The 21,447-nt window shown below is 40.8% G+C and overlaps 1 protein-coding gene across 1 annotated transcript; it reads right to left on the bottom strand.

Moving 5' to 3' along the window:
* Positions 1 to 532: 532 nt before the first annotated feature.
* LOC123728690 (cell adhesion molecule CEACAM1) lies at positions 533 to 15,932 on the bottom strand. Its single transcript, XM_082961098.1, has 10 exons — positions 14,406 to 15,932; positions 12,424 to 12,515; positions 10,248 to 11,275; positions 9,134 to 9,457; positions 3,864 to 4,133; positions 3,350 to 3,604; positions 2,858 to 2,978; positions 2,579 to 2,607; positions 2,128 to 2,309; positions 533 to 875 (listed from the first exon to the last, which is right to left on the bottom strand). The coding sequence occupies exons 3-10, from the start codon at positions 10,291 to 10,293 to the stop codon at positions 825 to 827; spliced, it is 1,278 nt and encodes a 425-aa protein (XP_082817224.1). The 5' UTR covers positions 10,294 to 11,275; positions 12,424 to 12,515; positions 14,406 to 15,932; the 3' UTR covers positions 533 to 824.
* Positions 15,933 to 21,447: the final 5,515 nt, after the last annotated feature.

Genomic DNA, 21,447 nt, shown 5'->3' with positions numbered 1-21,447 from the left:
TGGTTTCAACCTGTTGGACACCACAGAGAGTGCGAACAGAGGAAGCTGTTGTCTAATTAAGTGATAATGCCCTCGAAGCCGGCGTTTGGAGGATATATTGGCACGACGAAGTCGAGGACCGGCAAACCGTGCCAATATATCCTCCAAACATCGGCTTCGAGGGCATTATCAGTTTTATACAACGGGTTACCAACATATTCAAATAATGATTGACATATTTTCATTAAAAACATTATTTTGATGAATTTATTCATACTATTTCATCCTTCCACAAGACTTAGTCCCGACACAAATCTAGGGTTGCTACCCAAAGCGGCTGGTCATTTGTTCTATTGGTTTGTTTGCTAGAGACGCGACACAGTCGTTCAGTCTTTTTGTTCTGTATCTATGGACGCGGCTCAGTCGTTTGTTCTAAATGTTCCATTGCCATACTGGCTAGCAACGTTTTCATCTCTTTTTTGCTAGCTAGCCAACTAAGGCTAACTTACAGTCATGCAGCCAGAATAACAACAAAGTATCATTTGCATTTAAGCTGTTTTCTAGTGACATTTATTTGTATACATACTTAACAATGGGCTATTGAGGCGTGATTTCGCCTGCCATAGAAAATGTGCTCACTCGTCAGGACACTGTTGTTCAGAGCAGAGGAGCTAGCCAACAACACAGCTAACATAATCACTTCAAACTGAAGCTGGAAAAACTGCTTAATTTCACCTTTTTTAACTGACATTTCTTTGTGTGTGTATATATATATATATATATACAGTATATCCATAAAAATGATGCCAGCTGATTCATGAGTTTGTCTAGCCAAGAAACGCTGACTACCTGTCGTTCTCGTCCCGACTCCCGACACATTCATTACTATGGGACAGCTGGAGATGAAATTTGAATAGTAAAACAATGTTGCAAATGACAGAGAAACAGACAACAAGGTTTATACAAATCTCCACTGTTGAAAACTAAATGTTAGTCTAAAAGAAATGTGAGATTTACATTTTAGTCATTTAGCAGACGCTCTTATCCAGAGCGACTTACAGTAGTGAATGCATACATTTCATACAACTCATACATTTCATACATTTTTTTTATTTTCTGTGCTAGCCCCCCGTGGGAATCGAACCCACAACCCTGGTGTTGCAAACACCATGCTCTACCAACTGAGCTACAGGGATTGACAATGTCTAGATGCTTTTTATAGTGGAGATGGAGATCAAGTTTATAAATTGCATGGCTGACGAGACAGTGGATTGTGCCGTCAGATGGAACAGAGTAAATAGGCATTTTAACATCATAGATTTAGCCTGTGTGAGGCAGAGTACGACCCTGCCTCACACAGGAAGCGACGCAGGTCCTAATCCAGGCACTTGTCATCTCCCGTCTGGATTACTGCAACTCGCTGTTGGCGGGGCTCCCTGCCTGTGCCATTAAACCCCTACAACTCATCCAGAACGCCGCGGCCCGTCTGGTGTTCAACCTTCCCAAGTTCTCTCACGTCACCCCGCTCCTCCGCACACTCCACTGGCTTCCAGTTGAAGCTCGCATCCGCTACAAGACCATGGTGCTTGCCTACGGAGCAGTGAGGGGAACGGCACCTCTGTACCTTCAGGCTCTGATCAGTCCCTACACCCAAACAAGGGCACTGCGTTCATCCACCTCTGGCCTGCTCGCCTCCCTACCTCTGCGGAAGCACAGTTCCCGCTCAGCCAAGTCAAAACTGTTCGCTGCCCTGGCACCCCAATGGTGGAACAAGCTCCCTCACGACGCCAGGACAGCGGAGTCAATCACCACCTTTCGTAGACACCTGAAACCCCACCTCTTTAAGGAATACCTGGGATAGGATATAGTAATCCTTCTAACCCCCCCCTCCCAAAAAAAAATATATAGATGTACTTCTGTAAAGTGGTTGTTCCACTGGATATCATAAGGTGAATGCACCAATTTGTAAGTCGCTCTGGATAAGAGCGTCTGCTAAATGACGTAAATGTAAATGTAAATAATTGGCAAACAGTCTTGCATACAGTATTTTCAACACTGTACATTCTGTTAAGCAAAGTAATCTTGTTTATTACAGTAAGACTGTAGTAGAATACAGATGTGCACAGACACATCCCATGTTTTACTTACTGTCAGGGGTAGAGGTGGAGATTGATTTTGTTGTGTGTTGTCACGCACAGGTGATGGGTTCTCATACACAGGTGATGGGTTCTCATACACAGGTGATGTGTTCTCAGGTGATGGGTTCTCATACACAGGTGATGGGTTCTCATACACAGGTGATGGGTTCTCATATACATGTTGTTGCGAGCCTTTAAGAGATACACAAATAGAGGTGGTTGTATAGTTGCTGTTATCTTGTCTGCATTTGTCTGCATAAGCATTGTTACAGTATTAGGCATCGTTATAGAGGTGTTGTACTATATCATGTAATTTGTATGAATCCATTTCATTTCTTTGTGGAAACTGTACATTTCTCTGGATGAGAGTGACTGCTAAATGACAATTTTAATGTAAATGGATAAAACAAATGTTTGAAAACATGATTCATTATAAGATTGGAGATAAAGCATATGCTTACCTCCTCGATGCATTGGCTCAACATTGCTTCTATATGCAACAATAAATAAACATTACAAGGTATAAGAACATGATATTACAGTGCTTTTAACAGTTTATAGTGAAGTAATAAGATAAGAACATAATATTACAATGTTTTTAAAAGTTTATGGTGCTTTTGAAATATACCCAAGCCCTTTTTTCTGACCAGTTTAGATCAATGTGAAAACAGAGCCCATATTGTCTATTGCCGGCAGTGATAGAAAATACACTTGTTTGAATGAAACGTTTCTTAACTCACCCATTTTTCTTGATGAAATAGACTGCAACACTAACTGCCACTTCCACAACCAGCAACACTATTATCACAATCCCAGTGATGACAACAACAGACAGTCCGTCTGGAGTTAGAGAGCCCTCCGCTGCAGAGACCAGAGAGACAACCATACAGAGCTGAGAGAAAGGCTACACACAGTGAACAAGCAGTACTGCACATTACAGTGCATCTAGGTGACAATTACAACACAACAAACACAACAAAAGGCACTATTTAAAAACAAGTTTGGAATGCAAAACTTCATACGTATAACTTTTCTTCTACTAGCACTGACTTTTCTGATAATTACTTTGAGAAAAATTGTACTTACTATGACTGAGATATTTGGTTGTCCCACATAGCTACCTTAATGCATTAACTGTAAGTATCTCTGGATAAGAGGGTATGCTAAATGACTAGATGTAACTTATCTACTTACTATTTTCATATTGTCTTTAAAACTTCTACTAACTTTACCTTTTACTGACAGTTTATGGACCACAGATGTTTTGTTTCCAGTGACATCATTTGTTGCTGTACAGGTGTAATCCCCACTGTCAGAGTATTCACTCTTCTCTTTAGTGAACTCAGGTGAATGTCCTGGTATCTCTGTCTCATTGTGCATCCAGGTGTAACTAGCAGGCGGGTTGGAGTCAGCAGAGCAGGTCAATGTAAACTTCTGTCCTACTTCTATTTCATTTGGAACCCTGATATCCATACCATCAGGTCCATCTGTAACACAGAGATCACCAGTTAGTCATAGCTACAAGTTCATTAGTTTGTAATCAGTGTGACGGTGGAGTCATAATGGTTGGTGTAAAGTGTGTGTTCAGTCATTGTTATATTCTTTTCACGATCATCTGTTGATGGTACGGTTGCTACATTTATCTGGTACATTTATCAAATCAAATCAAATTTTATTGGCATGTGTATGCGACCAACAAATTTGATTTGATTTGATTTATCCCCAGGCTTATAGGGAAGTACTTACAGATTACATTCACAGTGTCACTGGCATTTTCAGAGCTGATATGGTTGCTGACTCTACACAGGTATTCACCACTGTCTGTTCTCTTCTTTATGGACAGCACTCTCTTATCCTCAGATAAGATGATATTGTCACCAGAAGACACAGGATGACCATCCTTCATCCACTCTCTGGTGATGTTGAAGCCAGCTGCATCACAGGTTAAAGTGACAGAGCCCCCCTCGATGATTGGTGGGTTTGGGGTAATTGTGATAGAAGCACCAGATACGGTTTCTGTGAAGTTAATACAAGATGAGATAATACTAATTATTGTGGTTTGTTAAAAAAGAAAAGGAGAAACAAGTTAGTTTTATGTTCATGTTACACAGTGGATCGAAAAAGTACCCAACTGTCAAACTTGAGTAAAAGTAAAAATACCTTAATCGAAAATTACTCAAGTAAAAGTGAAAGTCACAGTAAAATACTACTTCAGTAAAAGTCTAAAAGTATTTGGTTTTAAATATACTTAAGTGTCAAAAGTAGATGTAATTGCTGAAATATACTTAAGTATCAAAAGTAAAAGTACATAATTTCACCGTCCTGATAAGCAAACCAGACAGCACGATTTTCTTGTCTAATTAATTTACGGGTTGCCAGGGACACACTCCAATACTCAAACATATTTACAAACAAAGCATTTGTGTTTAATGAGTCTGCCAGATCAGAGGCAATAGGGATGACTAGGGATGTTCTCTTGATAAGTGCTGCTAAGCATTGGAAATGTAACGCCTACTTTTGGGTGTCAGGGAAAATGTAGGGAATAAAAAGTACATTATTTTCTTTAGGAATGTAGTGGAGTAAAATTAAAAGTTCTCAAAAATGTAAATAGTAAAGTACAGATACCCCCCAAAAACTGGCTAAGTAGTACTTTAAAGTATTGGTACTTAAAAAATATACACCACTGGTGTGACATTACCATGGACAGGCGCAGAGCTCATCAGCATAGACGGGGCAGTGCGCTCTCAAAGGGTCTGTCATGCCAAATAATGTCTCCCGGCCAAATAGTGTCCCCCTCTACGTCACAATGGGATTCGCTAAACTATTAGCGTCCGTTGTTATATCAACGGTGGGATGACCTAATGATTCGAATTTTTGAGATCATTACATTCTAAATTACATTCTTTTCATCATTGCTATGCAAACAAGGCTGATTTTCGTGACAATTTCGCTGTTTAAACAAGTTTGGTTTAGCTAATAAAATGAAACAATTAATTCAAACTACTTTTGGGTACCTTGTTAACATTACAACATGAAATCCATGTCTTAAACATTGCTACATTTCAGAAATGGCAAAGCAAACGTGTAATCTGCTTGACACATTAAAGTTACTTACCTTACAGATCACAAAGTCAGCTAATTTCCACTCCATTCATATGCAAATCCATTTGATTCTTACACTAGCTTGTCTGGCTGTCATGTTTTTATTTTAACCTGCCCTTCCCTTGTCTACACTGAAATAATATAATTTCACTAGTCCTCTATTAGGATTTTCTTTTCTGGCATAGCACATTAGTACACCCTTGTGGTTCAATATATTGTAGGTCCTAGGCTACAACAATGAATAATGTGGAACAAATAAATACCATCAAAGGATACCTTACAATTTACAATAATGAACACCTTGTGAAACAGCTGTGAAATCCAACCTGAAGTTCTAGCAACAGCCCAGCAACAGAAGCTAGAACTGATCGAATCCCATCAATGACGTAGAGGGGGAAACTATTTGGCAAGGGGACACTATTTGGCATGACAGGTCCTTAGCAAATCTTTTAAAATTAATAGCTGATATGCCCCATCATAAAAAAAAATTAGGCTGTTAGTAGGTTATTTTATCATCTAACTTATTTATAACTTGCGTTACTGCAAACCGCATACAGAGCCTAGTTTGAGCAAAGCGAGAGCTCGCAGCTCATTGATCATGTGTTCTTATAATCCCAGTCATTGTGCAACATTTCTACATACAATCGCGTGTGAAAACCGTTTTACGTCATATCCTATTTTGACACATGTTTAACCTTGCTTCGAAGTAGCCTATAGCCAAAATTGGACCATAGAAATGTTTAGGGAATAATTTTATAACTATTCCTCATATATCATTGAAACCAGCATTTCTCTCTTGTGCTATACATTTTTATATCAACTTTATTTCATTGTCCAGAAGCCAAAGTCACAATCCTACACTATTAGAAAAAAGGGTTCCAAAAGGGTTCAATGGCTGTCCCCATAGGAGAACCCTTTTTGGTTCCAGGTAGAACCCATTTTGATTCAAGGTAGAACCCTTTTGGGTTCCATGTAGAACCTTCTGTAGAAAGGTTTCTACATGGAACCCAAAAGGGTTCTAACTGGAACAAAAAATGGTTCTTTAAAGGGTTCTCCTTTGGGGACAGCCGAAGAACCCTATTAGGTTTTAGATAGCCACTTTTTTTTATAAGTCATATTAGCAACCCATTCTAGTTGTTGCATCTTTAGATTTCCACTCATTCTAAGTTTCTAACAGATATTTGTACCTGTCACATGAAACCACTGGGATCAGCTGCCCTTTAGAACAGTGTTTTCCCGCTAATTGCATGTTGGAAAATGATGTAGCCTAATACATTGCTTGCTATATTACAGTAGCTGAATGTTAAAAAATGGCCTAGAGTCTCTTGGTTGTGAAACAATGTAGTGGTGCTGTATGAAGTAGACTATTAGTAGTTTGTTAGTTTAACACTACTAATAGTCTACTTCATACAGCACCAATACAACATTAGAATAATTTTCCAGGTAATAATTAGACAATAATATTAAATGAAAACAAATTGTTTAGCCAAGCCTTTTCAATGTTCATATTTATTTTTTTCAATCATTATTAGCAGTTTTAAACTAACAAACGTACTAAATAAATGAATAATCATTTTGAAGACCCTGGTCCCTCCCAGCAGCAGACAGCAGCCCTGGCAGTTGCCAGTCCCAGGCCAGGGGGCCCCTCAAGGGGGTAGAGTGACAGACAGCTAGTTGTACATTGCTTTATAAAATAAGCAACACCAGCTCAGACCAATTCCAGGATCTAATGAAATAGTTTTACAGTTGAAGTTGGAAATGTACATACACCTTAGACAAATACATTTAAACTCAGTTTTTCAGAATTCCTGACATTTAATCATAGTAAAAATTCCCTCTCTTAGATCAGTTATGATCATCACTTTATTTTAAGAATGTGAAATGTCAGAATAATAGTAGTGAGAATGATTTATTTCAGATTTTATTTCTTTCGTCACATTCCCAGTGGGTCAGAAGTTTACATACACTCAATTAGTATTTTGTAGCATTGCCTTTAAATTGTTTAACTTGGGTCAAACGTTTCGGGTAGCCTTCCACAAGCTTCCCACAATAAGTTGGGTGAATTTTGTCCCATTCCTCCTGACAGAGCTGGTGTAACTGAGTCAGGTTTGTAGGCCTCCCTGCTCACACTGGCTTTTTCAGTTCTGCCCACAAATTTTCTATAGGATTGAGGTCAGGGCTTTGTGATGGCCAATCCAATACCTTGACTTTGTTGTCCTTAAGCCATTTTACCACAACTTTGGAAGTATGCTTGGGGTCATTGTCCATTTGGAAGACCCATTTGCGACCAAGCTTCAACATCCTGACTGATGTCTTGAGATGTTGCTTCAATATATCCACATAATTTCCCTTCCTCATGACGCCATCTATTTTGTGAAGTGCACCAGTCCCTCCTGCAGCAAAGCACCCCCACAACATGATGCTGCCACCCCCGTGCTTCACGGTTGGGATGGTGTTCTGTGGCTTGCAAGCCTCCCCCTTTTTCCTCCAAACATAACAATGGCCATTATGGCCAAACAGTTCTAATTTTGTTTCATCAGACCAGAAGACATTTCTCCAAAAAGTACGATCTTTGCCCCCATGTGCAGTTGCAAACCTTGGTCTATATTTTTTATGGCGGTTTTGGAGCAGTGGCTTCTTCCTTGTTGAGTGGCCTTTCAGGTTATGTTGATATAGGACTCGTTTTACTGTGGATATAGATAGTTTTGTACCCGTTTCCTCTAGCATCTTCACAAGGTCCTTTGCTGTTGTTCTGGGATTGATTTGTACTTTTTGCACCAAAGTATGTTCATGTCTAGGAGACAGAACATGTCTCCTTCCTGAGCGGTATGATGGCTGCATCGTCCTTTGTTGTTTATACTTGCGTGCTGTTGTTTGTACAGATGAACGTGGTACCTTCAGGTGTTTGGAAATTGCTCCCAAGGATGAACCGGACTTGTGGAGGTCTCCAATTTTTTTTCTGAGGTTTTGGCTGACTTCTTTTGATTTTCCCATGATGCCAAGCAAAGAGGCACTGAGTTTGAAGGTAGGCCTTGAAATACACCCACAGGTACACCTCCAATTGACTCAAATTATGTCAATAAGCCTATCAGAAGCTTCTAAATCCATGACATCATTTTCTGGAATTTTCCAAGCTGTTTAAAGGCACAGTCAACTTAGTGTATGTAGACCTCTGACCCACTGGAATTTGTTACAGTGAATTGTAAGTGAAATAATCTGTCTGTAAACAATTGTTGGAAAAATGACTTGTGACTTGCCAATACTGTAGTTTGTTAATTAACAAGAAATGTGTGGAGTGGTTGAAAGATGAGTTTTAATGACTCCAACCTAAGTGTATGTAAACTTCCGACTTCAACTGTATATATTGGGATGTTTTACAGTGTCAAAAATGTTTTTTTCTTTGGTTTTTGGTACATCATTGTTGAAAAGTTTTTTTGTTGTTATTTATTTATTTATTTCTCCAGGATCAGGGGGCCCCTAGGTGTGTGGTCCCTGGGGTGATCACCAGGGTTGGGGTAAATTCAATTTCAGTTCCTGTAAATTCAGGAAGTACACTTAATTTCCAATTCCAATTATCTTCTATGGTTTTCAATTAGTAAAAATTGAAATTTGAATTGGAGTTTGCTTAACTTTTTGAATTGACTGGAATTTAATTGGAATTGAAACCCACGCTGGTCGTACCCATGGCCCTCACACTAGCTCTGCTTCTGACCATGGATCATGTTTGTAGTAGAGTGTCAAGAGATATCCATCAAATAAATTGCACCATCAAAAGACTAGAGTAACTGCATTTCAACAAGCACATTCAGTTTTTTGTTTTGTATTGTTTTTAGGTATGGAAGTACATTCAATTCACAGTTGACAACTCAACTTTAACATTAAGTGACATCTTTTGGAACTCAGGAGGTACTCACCATAGACATTCAGTGAAGTATTTGACAAATACATCAAATCAGACTCTCTTAGGATCACTCTGTATTCTCCATTGTCAGCAATGGTCAGTTTCAAGAGCTCCAGAGATCCAGTGCTATTGTCCAGACTGATCCTGCCAACATATCCCTCTCCGGTCACAGGACCTTCAGAACTGAGAAAGTCAACAATGATGACAGGGGGGTCACCAAAAGTCCAGACAATTGCACTAAGTGTGGTTGGATTGATGGTGGTTTTGAAAAACACATTTCCTCCCAATGTTCCATTCGCAGGTCCAGGTGGAAGCACTTCTAGACCAGCACAATATACTGAGGAAACATTAACAGGGCTTGATTATCATGTCTCCAAAACAAACAAAAAACACTGTAACCAGACAGTTTTTATGAGTTCTTATGCACTTTTATTTAACTAGGTAAGTCAGTTAAGAACAAATTCTTATTTACAATGACAGCCTAGGAACAGTGGGTTAACTGCCTTGTTCAGGGGCACAACAACAGATTTTTACCTTGTCAGCTCAGGGATTCGATCTAGCAACCTTTTGGATACTGGCCTAAGGCTCTAACCACTAGGCTACCTGCCGCCCCCAAAATTAATTATAACATAATTATTTTATCAAGACAATTTTGGAAGTCACTGTGGAAGCCATTGTGCCTAGTAGAATGACTATCTTTTGTGCAAGCAAATATTAAGCAGCATTTGTCACCAACTGAAAGGGATAGTTCACCCAAATTACAAAATGACATATTGATTTCTTTACCATGCAAGCCATCTATGGACAAGATCTGACACCAATCCGTTAAACATTTAATTAAATGTGTATGGCCTTAGAGATGGGCATGAACATCATTGAAACTACGTCTATGAATATTGACAAAGAACCTGCTATTGATTGAAGAACCATTCCTACTGTCACGGGAACAGAGAAGAATGTATTACATTAACACAGAAATCATGGTCCTACATTTTCAGAAGGATCAAAAAGGGTTTAGAAATTATAACGTGTTTCACCCCTTGGATTTAAAATTGTCCCTTGTCGGTGCTTTTAGGGCTAACCTATATGTGGCTGTATTTTATTGAGTGCAGCAGATAAGGTCTCACCTGAGAGTATTGCCATGGTAAGAAAGACGACTACAGATGCCACCATCTCTTCTGATGTAACAAATGCCTGTGTTTCAGACTACTTCTGTACCTAGAAATAAGTATTGCATAAGAGACAGGGCTTCAATAAAAGTGGTCTACAGTAACATCAAAACCTGATATGAGGAAGGAATATTGAGATAAAGGGTTTTGATGAGATATCGCTGCATGAAGGAACAAATGACCAAACTCCACTTTCAGAATACTACAATCCACCTCCACTAAGACTAATAAGGAAGCTTTGCTGGGTTTTACATTCACTGAGCCTGTTGCCCTCTATTGTTTTGCAGGCTTTGACTGATAAAGATAGTAGACTTTGGTCTTTAGGTATTTTCTGATAATAGATGATATATTATATATAATATACTCCTTCTCAAACACTGACATCACTGTAGGATCACTTAGAACCAACACCCAGCTTTGTAGGAATGTTAGTTGAGGTAATATGTACATCTAGGTAGAGTTATTAAAGTGACTATGCATAGACGATAACAACAGAGAGTAGCAGCGGTGTAAAAGAGGGGGAGTGGGGGGAGGGGCAATGCAACTAGTCTGGGTAGCCATTTGATTAGGTGTTCAGGAGTCGTACGGCCTGGGGGTAGAAGCTATTTAGAAGCCTCTGGACCTATACTTGGTGCTCCGGTACCACTTGCCGTGCGGTAGCAAAGAGAACAGTCTATCACTAGGGTGGCTGGAGTCTTTGACAATTTTTAGGGCCTTCCTCTGACACCGCCTGGTATAGAGGTCCTGGATGGCAGGAAGCTTGGCCCCAGTGATGTACTGAGCCATTCACACAACGCTCTGTAGTGCCTTGCAGTCGGAGGCCGAGCAGTTGCCATACCAGGCAGTGATGCACCCAATCAGGATGCTCTCGATGGTGCAGCTGTAGAACCTTTTGAAGATCTGAGGACCCATGCCAAATCTTTTCAGTCTCCTGAGGGAGAATAGGTTTTGTCGTGCCCTCTTCACGACTGTCACGACTGTCTAGACTAACAGGGATGTAAAACAAATTTGTACACAAAATTTGAAAGAAATACATTTTGTATGCAAATAGAACATTTCTGTGATCTTTTATTTCAGCTCATGAAACATGGGACCAACACCTTACATGTTGCATTTATATATTTTTGTTGAGTATATATGGTTTAGTTTAGTTTATTAGGATCCCCATTAGCTACCGCACATGCATAGCCATTAAAGCTTACTACTGCATGTCATAAAAACAAAGCTAACCAAATTAATTTAGCTAAGTCGACCTGGTAGGCCCATAACCTGCATAAACATGCAATAACCTGATGCTAGTCTATTGTTAAACCTTTGCAGCAGAAGGTTAATTTAAAAGATCAGCGTTACCTAGAACTTAGCCAGGTCAACATTGGAAAACAAAAAAACGGACAACAAATATGAACAATGATAATCAGAATTACGACTAACTTACCAGAAAAAAGTACGATTAGACTCTTGAATGACGATTAGTACAGTTAAATACTAAACATGCCGGCATGGTGACTGGCTTTGTAAAATCAAACAAAAATTAGCACAAAGTTAAGTGTGAGCAAATTCCCTATCTAGTCTAGTTATCATCAAACCATGGTATTTGAATATGTATTCAATGTGTCACACTCTGATCTGTTTCACCTGTCCTTGTGATTGTCTCCACCCCCCTCAAGGTGTCGCCCATCTTCCCCATTATCCCCTGTGTATATATACCTGCTTTCTCTGTTTGTCCGTTGCCAGTTCGTCTTGTTTTGTCAAGTCAACCAGCGTTTTTTCAGCTCCTGCTTTTCCCCAGTCTCTCATTTTCTCGCCCCCCTGGTTTTGACCCTTGCCTGTCCTGTCTCTGAGCCCGCCTGCCCGACTACTCTGCCTGTCCTGACCCTGAGCCCACCTGCCGTCCTGTACCTTTGCCCCACCACTGGATTACCAACCTCTGCCTGACCTGACCCTGCCTGACGTCCTGTACCTTTGCCCCACTACTCTGGACTACCAACCTCTGCCTGACCTGACCCTATCTGCCGTCCTGTACCTTTGCCCCTCTACTCTGGATTATCGACCCCTGCCTGCCTTGACCTGTCGTTACCTGCCCCTGTTGCTATAATAAACATTGTTACTTCGACAGTCTGCATCTGGGTCTTACCTTGGTTCCTGATACAATGATAATTGTAGCCTCGTAGTCTGCCGGCCCGTGATTGGTCTGTGTCAGTGATTGGTCTGTGTCAGCACGTGGTCCTGTGTGATGACAAATGTAGTCATCAGAATGGATCACAATTTAATTAAATATCTTGATTTGAACTTTCAAATAATTCAGCGCGGGGATCGAATTTGATAATAATAAAGTAATTTTAGAGCCCAAAACGGCCTTCCAAAAAGTTGTTTGGCCGTCTGACAATCGTGATTTACATAGTCTTTCTGGGGAAGACCGTGGCTTTTGTCATCGCTAGGATGCTACGCAGTAGCCGACCTGCAGAGCTCGTGACTGCGCTCCAGACCAGACACTGGGGGCCTGGGTTGGACACATTACAGCTAAATGGCCCCTGGTCATACCGGGTCACTCTGACTATGGTGAGAGTGCTGTTGCCATCACCAAGCTGAACTCCATCAATGGCTGTGACCTCAGAGCTGCCATTCAGCCAGCGGTAAGTCAAGGAGGAGCCAGAGGAGGAGCAGGACAGACTGCCAGAGCTGTTAACGAAGTTATAGAGGTAGAAATAGGGTTCGCGGATACTAATTTATGGATGGAGTGGATCCAATATACAGCAAGGTCTATGGCTAAGAAAGAAGGTTATGCCTGTGGAGCAGCCAAACCCCGATTAACGACTACACCATTCCCACTTGATGCAACTAATTCACCTAGAGGGGTAGCGTGTATGGTAAATCTTTTCATGAAAGCAGGAAAGCCTGACAATGATAGCTGTACTGATCTACATTATTTGTATCCCCATGTGCCTAGTAGATCTAGGTTTCCCCCCTTCATAGTGGCAGGAGGAGGCAATTACGGTTTGGCCCGGTACAATACTCATGGGAGAGACTTGGGGGAGGTGGCCAGATGTAACAGGACTGAAAATGTCACTACTGATGAGACTATGAGGGATCTGACAGGGTGGTTGAGATCCGAGGACTTCAGTAAGATTGAGAAGCCAAGAGCTGATGTTTGGTGGTTGTGTGGGGGAGTGAAACTGTGGCCGAATTTACCTATGAATTGGACAGGTATTTGAGCATTTGTACAGTTAGGCTTGCCCTTCACCCTTATTCAACACAAAGACCTAGAGCAAGGCAGAAGAGAGAGGAGGAGTGCTCCGTCAGGGTCCTTCGACGATAGAGTATACATTGATAGTATTGGGGTTCCACGAGGGGTGCCATATGAATTTAAAGCAAGAAACCAAATATTAGCAGGGTTAGAGTCAAGCATTTTCTGGTGCTCCACCTTAAATAAGAATGTGGATTGGATAAATTATATCTATTCATAATCAACAGCGCTTCATCAACTATAGTAGTGATGCGATAAAAGGATTAGCAGAACAGACGGAGGCAGCTAGTTTGATGGCTTGGCAGAATAGAATAGCATTGGATATATTACTGGCTGAGAAGGGTGGTGTGTGTGTGTGATATTTGGATCAATGTGCTGTACTTTCATCCCAAATCACACAGCTCCAGATGGATCAGTGACCAAGGCCCTGGCTGGTTTAACCACATTGGCAAATGAGTTAGCAGAGAACTCTGGGGTGGAGACTTCCCTGACAGGGTGGTTCGATAGTATGTTTGGGAAATGGAAAAATGTTGGAATCACTGTGTTGTGGGCTGTTTTCACCTGTATGAGTGTGTTATTGTTGAGTGGTTGTTGATTGATTCCCTGTGTGAGAGGTTTGATTAATAGGACTCTGGAGAGATCGATGACGCAACAGATGGTGAGATATGGACCGATCCCAAGTTAAGAACAGTGGGACGACAAATATCAAATCAAATCAAATGTTTTTATATAGCCCTTCTTACATCAGCTGATATCTCAAAGTTCTGTACAGAAACCCAGCCTAAAACCCCAAACAGCAAGCAATGCAGGTGTAGAAGCACGGTGGCTAGGAAAAACTCCCTAGAAAGGCCAAAACCAAGGAAGAAACCTACAGAAGAACCAGGCTATGAGGGGTGGCCAGTCCTCTTCTGGCTGTGCCGGGTGGAGATTATAACAGAACATGGCCAAGATGTTCAAATGTTCATAAATGACCAGCATGGTCAAATAATAATAATCACAGTAGTTGTCGAGGGTGCAACAAGTCAGCACCTCAAGAGTAAATGTCAGTTCGCTTTTCATAGCCGATCATTGAGAGTATCTCTACCGCTCCTGCTGTCTCTAGAGCGTTGAAAACAGCAGGTCTGGGACAGGTAGCACATCCGGTGAACAGGTCAGGGTTCCATAGCCGCAGGCAGAACAGTTGAAACTGGAGCAGCAGCACGGCCAGGTGGACTGGGGACAGCAAGGAGTCATCATGTCAGGTAGTCCTGAGGCATGGTCCTAGGGCTCAGGTCCTCCGAGAGAGAGGGAAAGAAAGAAAGAAAGAAAGAAAGAAAGAAAGAAAGAAAGAAAGAAAGAAAGAAAGAAAGAAAGAAAGAAAGAAAGAAAGAAAGAAAGAAAGAAAGAAAGAAAGAAAGAAAGAAAGAAAGAAAGAAAGAAAGAAAGAAAGAAAGAAAGAAAGAAAGAGAGAAAGAGAGAATTAGAGAGAGCATACTTAAATTCACACAGGACACTGGATAAGACAGGAGAAATACTCCAGATATAACAGACTGACCCTAGCGCCCCGACACATAAACTACTGCAGCATAAATACTGGAGGCTGAGACAGGACGGGTCAGGAGACACTGTGGACCCATCCGATGATACCCCCGGACAGGGCCAAACAGGAAGGATATAATCCCACCCACTTTGCCAAAGCACAGCCCCCACACCACTAGAGGGATATCCTCAACCACCAACTTACCATCCTGAGACAAGGCCGAGTATAGCCCACAAAGATCTCCGCCACGGCACAACCCAAGGGGGGGCGCCAACCCAGACCGGAAGACCACGTCAGTGACTCAACCCACTCAAGTGACGCACCCCTCCTAGGGACGGCATGGAAGAACACCAATAAGCCAGTGACTCAGCCCCTGTAATAGGGTTAGAGGCAGAGAATCCCAGTGGAGAGAGGGGAACTGGCCAGGCAGAGACAGCAAGGGCGGTTCGTTGCTCCAGAGCCTTTCCGTTCACCTTCACCCTCCTGGGCCAGACTACACTCAATCATAGGACCCACTGAAGAGATGAGTCTTCAGTAAAGACTTAAAGGTTGAGACCGAGTCTGCATCTCTCACATGGGTAGGCAGACCATTCCATAAAAATGGAGCTCTATAGGAGAAAGCCCTGCCTCCAGCTGTTTGATTAGAAATTCTAGGGACAATTAGGAGGCCTGCGTCTTGTGACAGTAGCATACGTGTAGGTATGTACGGCAGGACCAAATCTGAAAGATAGGTAGGAGCAAGCCCATGTAATGCTTTGTAGGTTAGCAGTAAAACCTTGAAATCAGCCCTTGCTTTAACCTGTTATGGCTGGGGGCAGTATTTTCACGGCCGGATAAAAAACGTACCCGATTTAATCTGATTATTACTCCTGCCCAGAAACTAGAATATGCATATAATTATTAGCTTTGGATAGAAAACACTCCAAAGTTTCTAAAACTGTTTGAATGGTGTCTGTGAGTATAACAGAACTCATTTGGCAGGCCAAAACCTGAGAAGATTCCATGCAGGAAGTGCCCTGTCTGACAATTTCTTGCCCTTCTTGATTATCTCTATCCATTACAGGGGATCTCTGCTTTTACGTGACACTTCCTACGGCTCCCATGGGCTCTCAGAAGGCGGCAAAAAGCTGAATCGTGGCTTTGCAGGCTCTGGCTGAAAAAAAGTAGCGCGTTTGGGTAGTGGCTGGTCACAGTACTGTGAGACTCAGGCTCGTGCCCGAGTCGACCCCATGCTTTATTTTCTTTCGTCTGTTTACCTAAATGCAGATTCCCGGAAAAGCGCTTTTTTACGAGAAAAATGGCATAAAAATTGATTTTAAACAGCGGTTGACATGCTTCGAAGTACGGTAATGGAATATTTAGAAACCTTTTGTCACGAAATGCGCCATGCTCGTGACCCTTATTTACACTTCGGATAGTGTCTTGAACGCACGAACAAAACGCCGCTATTTGGATATAACGATGGATTATTTTGAACCAAACCAACATTTGTTATTGAAGTAGCAGTCCTGGGAGTGCATTCTGACGAAGAACACCAAAGGTAATCAAACTTTTCTAATAGTAAATCGGAGTTTGGTCAGGGCTAAACTTGGTGGGTGTCTAAATAGCTAGCCGTGATGGCTGGGCTATCTACTCAGAATATTGCAAAATGTGCTTTCACCGAAAAGCTATTTTAAAATTGGACACCTCGATTGCACAAAGGAGTTCTGTATCTATAATTCTTAAAATAATTGTTATGTTATTTGTGAACGTTTATCGTGAGTAATTTAGTAAATTCACCGGAGGTTTGCAGGGGTATGCTAGTTCTGAACGTCACATGCTAATGTAAAAAGCTGTTTTTTGATATAAATATGAACTTGATTGAACAAAACATGCATGTATTGTATAACATAATGTCCTAGGTGTGTCATCTGATGAATATCATCAAAGGTTAGTGCTGCATTTAGCTGTGGTTTTGTTTTTTGTGACATTATATGCTAGCTTGAAAAATGGGTGTCTGATTATTTCTGGCTGGGTACTCTGCTGACATAATCTAATGTTTTGCTTATCTTGCAACAAATGTTGGTTTGGTCCAAAATAATCCATCGTTATATCCAAACAGCGGCGTTTTGTTCGTGCATTCTAGACACTATCCTAAAGGGTAAATAAGGGTGACGAGCATGGCGCAATTCGTGACAAAAGAATTCTAAATATTCCATTACCGTACTTCGAAGCATGTCAACCGCTGTTTAAAATCAATTTTTATGCCATTTTTCTCATAAAAAAGCGATAATATTCCGACCGGGAATCTGCGTTTAGATAAACAGACAAAGGAAAAGAAAGCATTCGGTCGAAGCGGGCACGCGCCTAAGCCCATAGTACTCTGAGCGGCCACTTGCCAAAATTGATAAAGTGTTTCAGCCAGAGCCTGCCTCGATATCGTTCAATGTTTTCCCAGGCTCTGAGACCCTATGGAAGACGTAGGAAGTGTCACGTTATTGCACAGATAAATAAAAAGAGCCAAGATGAAACACTACTTCTCAGACAGGCCACTTCCTGCTTGAAATCTTCTCAGGTTTTGGCCTGCCATAGGAGTTCTGTTATACTCACAGACACCATTCAAACAGTTTTAGAAACTTTAGGGTGTTTTCTATCCAAAGCCAATAATTATATGCATATTCTAGTTACTGGGCAGGAGTAGTAACCAGATTAAATCGGGTAAGTTTTTTATCCAGCCGTGTCAATACGGCCCCCTAGCCCTAACAGAAGATCTCTTTGTTTCTTGGGACCTAGAACAAGCATCTCTGTTTTGTCCGAGTTTAAAAGTAGAAAGTTTGCAGCCATCTACTTCCTTATGTCTGAAACACAGGCTTCTAGCGAGGGCAATTTTGGGGCTTCGCTATGTTTCATTGAAATGTACAGCTGTGTGTCATCCGCATAGCAGTGAAATTTAACATTATGTTTTCGAATGACTTCCCCAAGAGGTAAAATATATAGTGAAAACAATAGTGGTCCTAAAACGGAACCTTGAGGAACACTGAAATTTACAATTGATTTGTCAGAGGACAAACCATTCACAGAAACAAACTGATATCTTTCCGACAGATAAGATCTAAACCAGGCCAGAACTTGTCCATGTAGACCAATTTGGGTTTCCAATCTCTCCAAAAGAATGTGGTGGTCGATGGTATCAAAAGCAGCACTAAGATCTAGGAGCACGAGGACAGATGCAGAGCCTCGGTCTGACATCATTAAAAGGTAATTTACCACCTTCACAAGTGCAGTCTCAGTGCTATGATGGGGTCTAAAACCAGACTGAAGCGTTTCGTATACATTGTTTGTCTTCAGGAAGGCAGTGAGTTGCTGCGCAACAGCTTTTTCAAAATGTTTTGAGAGGAATGGAAGATTCGATATAGGCCGATTGTTTTTTATATTTTCTGGGTCAAGTTTTGGCTTTTTCAAGAGAGGCTTTATTACTGCCACTTTTAGTGAGTTTGGTACACATCCGGTGGATAGAGAGCCGTTTATTATGTTCAACATAGGAGGGCCAAGCACAGGAAGCAGCTCTTTCAGTAGTTTAGTTGGAATAGGGTCCAGTATGCAGCTTGAAGGTTTAGAGGCCGTGATTATTTTCATTATTGTGTCAAGAGATATAGTACTAAAACACTTTAGTGTCTCCCTTGATCCTAGGTCCTGGCAGAGTTGTGCAGACTCAGGACAACGGAGCTTTGGAGGAATACACAGATTTAAAGAGGAGTCCGTAATTTGCTTTCTAATGATCATGATCTTTTCCTCAAAGAAGTTCAATTATGAATTTATTGAATTTATTACTGCTGAAGTGAAAGGCATCCTCTCTTGGGGAATGCTGCCTTTTAGTTAGCTTTGCGACAGTATCAAATTTCTTTTTCGTATTGTTCTTATTTTCCTCAATTAAGTTGGAAAAATAGGATGATCGAGCAGCAGTGAGGGCTCTTCGATACTGCACGGTACTGTCTTTCCAAGCTAGTTGGAAGACTTCCAGTTTGGTGTGGCGCCATTTCCGTTCCAATTTTCTGGAAGCTTGCTTCAGAGCTCGTGTATTTTCTGTATACCATGGAGCTAGTTTCTTATGACAAATGTTTTTAGTTTTTAGGGGTGCAACTGCATCTAGGGTATTGCGTAAAGTTAAATTGAGTTCCTCAGTTAGGTGGTTAACTGATTTTTGTCCTCTGATGTCCTTGGGTAGGCAGAGGGAGTCTGGAAGGGCATCAAGGAATCTTTGGGTTGTCCGAGAATTTATAGCACGCCTTTTGATGCTCCTTGGTTGGGGTCTGAGGAGATTATTTGTTGCAATTGCAAACGTAATAAAATGGTGGTCCGATAGTCCAGGATTATGAGGAAAAACATTAAGAATACCTGCTGCCGAGCCTGGTGGAGGATTCATTCAATTACGAGGAGTCAATGTTTGATGAGACGATCTTCAATGTTTAGACTGATTGTTCCTTTCGTGAAGATTATGATGAAAATCCTGAAAATAAGAGTTATAATTGGATATAGGCCTAGAACAATAATTGATGAGTATCGAATGTAAATGTATTGGTTTTGGTTATTCTTATGCAACATTTATGTTTCCATATAGCGTTTGATGTATCAGTGTGTATTATTTAGTCATTAAGGTTGGATTGTTAAGGGATTTATATGTTTGAATGTGATGATTAAATAATTCTACCCTGAAACGTAAGTATTAGGGATATGGTCTATATAGTATGTAGAATGAGTAACTTAAGGGTTAAGCATAAGTCTAACGAGGTTGGACTAGGATAGGAGAGGAATGTATGTGTGTGCGTAAGTAAGGAGTGAACTATAAAAATGATGTCTCTGTACAACGGACTTCAGAGCGCACTCATGAATAAACATTCTTTATAATTGTAAGCTGGGAATTCTGTCTGTTTTATTTAAACCAGAACTTTACGAACTCTGAGTTGCAGAAGGAGTATTTTAACCTCTATGGGCTATGTGGGACGCAAGCGTCCCAACCCTGGTACACCCTATCAACAACAGGTGAAATATCAAGAGCGCCAAATTTGAAAACAATTAAATGTCATAATTCAAATTTCTCAAACATACAATTATCTTACACCCTTTGAAAGATAAACATCTCCTTAATCTAACCACGTTGTCCGATTTCAAAAAGGCTTTACGGCGAAAGCATAAAGTTAGATTATGTTAGGACAGTACATTGAAAATAGCTGTGTGTAATGTTTTGTCAATGCAAAGACACGCGTCACCAAAAGCAGAAAACCAGCTAAAATTATGCACTAACCTTTGACAATCTCCATCAGATGACACTCCTAGGACATTATGTTAGACAATACATGCATTTTTTGTTCTATCAAGATCATATTTATATCCAAAAACAGCGTTTTACTATGGCGTTGATGTTGAGGAAATATTTTCCCTCCAATACCGCCAGTCAATCAGCACAACAAATTAAATAATTACTATTCGAAAACATTGGTAAAATATTATATTGTCATTCAAAGAATTATAGATTTACATCTCTTGAACGCAACCGCATTGCCAGATTTAACCTCTCTAGGTTAGGCGGGACGAATTCGTCCCACCTACGTAACAGCCACGGCTATCCTGTGGCGCGATTTTCAAAACCTTAAAAATCCTATTACTTCAATTTCTCAAACATATGACTATTTTACAGCCATTTAAAGATAAGACTCTCGTTAATCTAACCACACTGTCCGATTTCAAAAAGGCTTTACAACGAAAGCAAAACATTAGATTATGTCAGCAGAGTACCAAGCCAGAAATAATCAGACACCCATTTTTCAAGCCAGCATATAATGTCACCAAAACCCAGAAGACAGCTAAATGCAGCACTCACCTTTGATGATCTTCATCAGATGACAACCCTAGGACATTATGTTATACAATACATGCATGTTTTGTTCAATCAAGTTCATATTTATATCAAAAACCAGCTTTTTACATTAGCATGTGACGTTCAGAACTAGCATACCCCCCGCAAACTTCCGTGGAATTCGCTAACATTTTACTAAATTACTCACGATAAACGTTCACAAAAAGCATAACAATTATTTTAAGAATTATAGATACAGACCTCCTCTATGCACTCGATATGTCCGATTTTAAAATAGCTTTTTGGTGAAAGCACATTTTGCAATATTCTAAGTACATAGCCCAGGCATCACGGGCTCGCTATTTAGACACCCGGCAAATGTAGCACTCATCAAAGTCAGATTTACTATAAGAAAAATGTTATTACCTTTGCTGTCTTCGTCAGAATGCACTCCCAGGACTGCTACTTCAATAACAAATGTTGGTTTGGTTCAAAATAATCCATCGTTATATCCAAATAGCGGCGTTTTGTTCGTGCGTTCAAGACACTATCCGAAGTGTAA

Source organism: Salmo salar, chromosome 02, assembly GCF_965601325.2.
Source record: "Salmo salar chromosome 02, fSalSal1, whole genome shotgun sequence".
NCBI lineage: Eukaryota > Metazoa > Chordata > Actinopteri > Salmoniformes > Salmonidae > Salmo > Salmo salar.
Note: the sequence above shows the minus strand (reverse complement) of the source record. Positions and strands in the feature narration are given on the sequence as shown.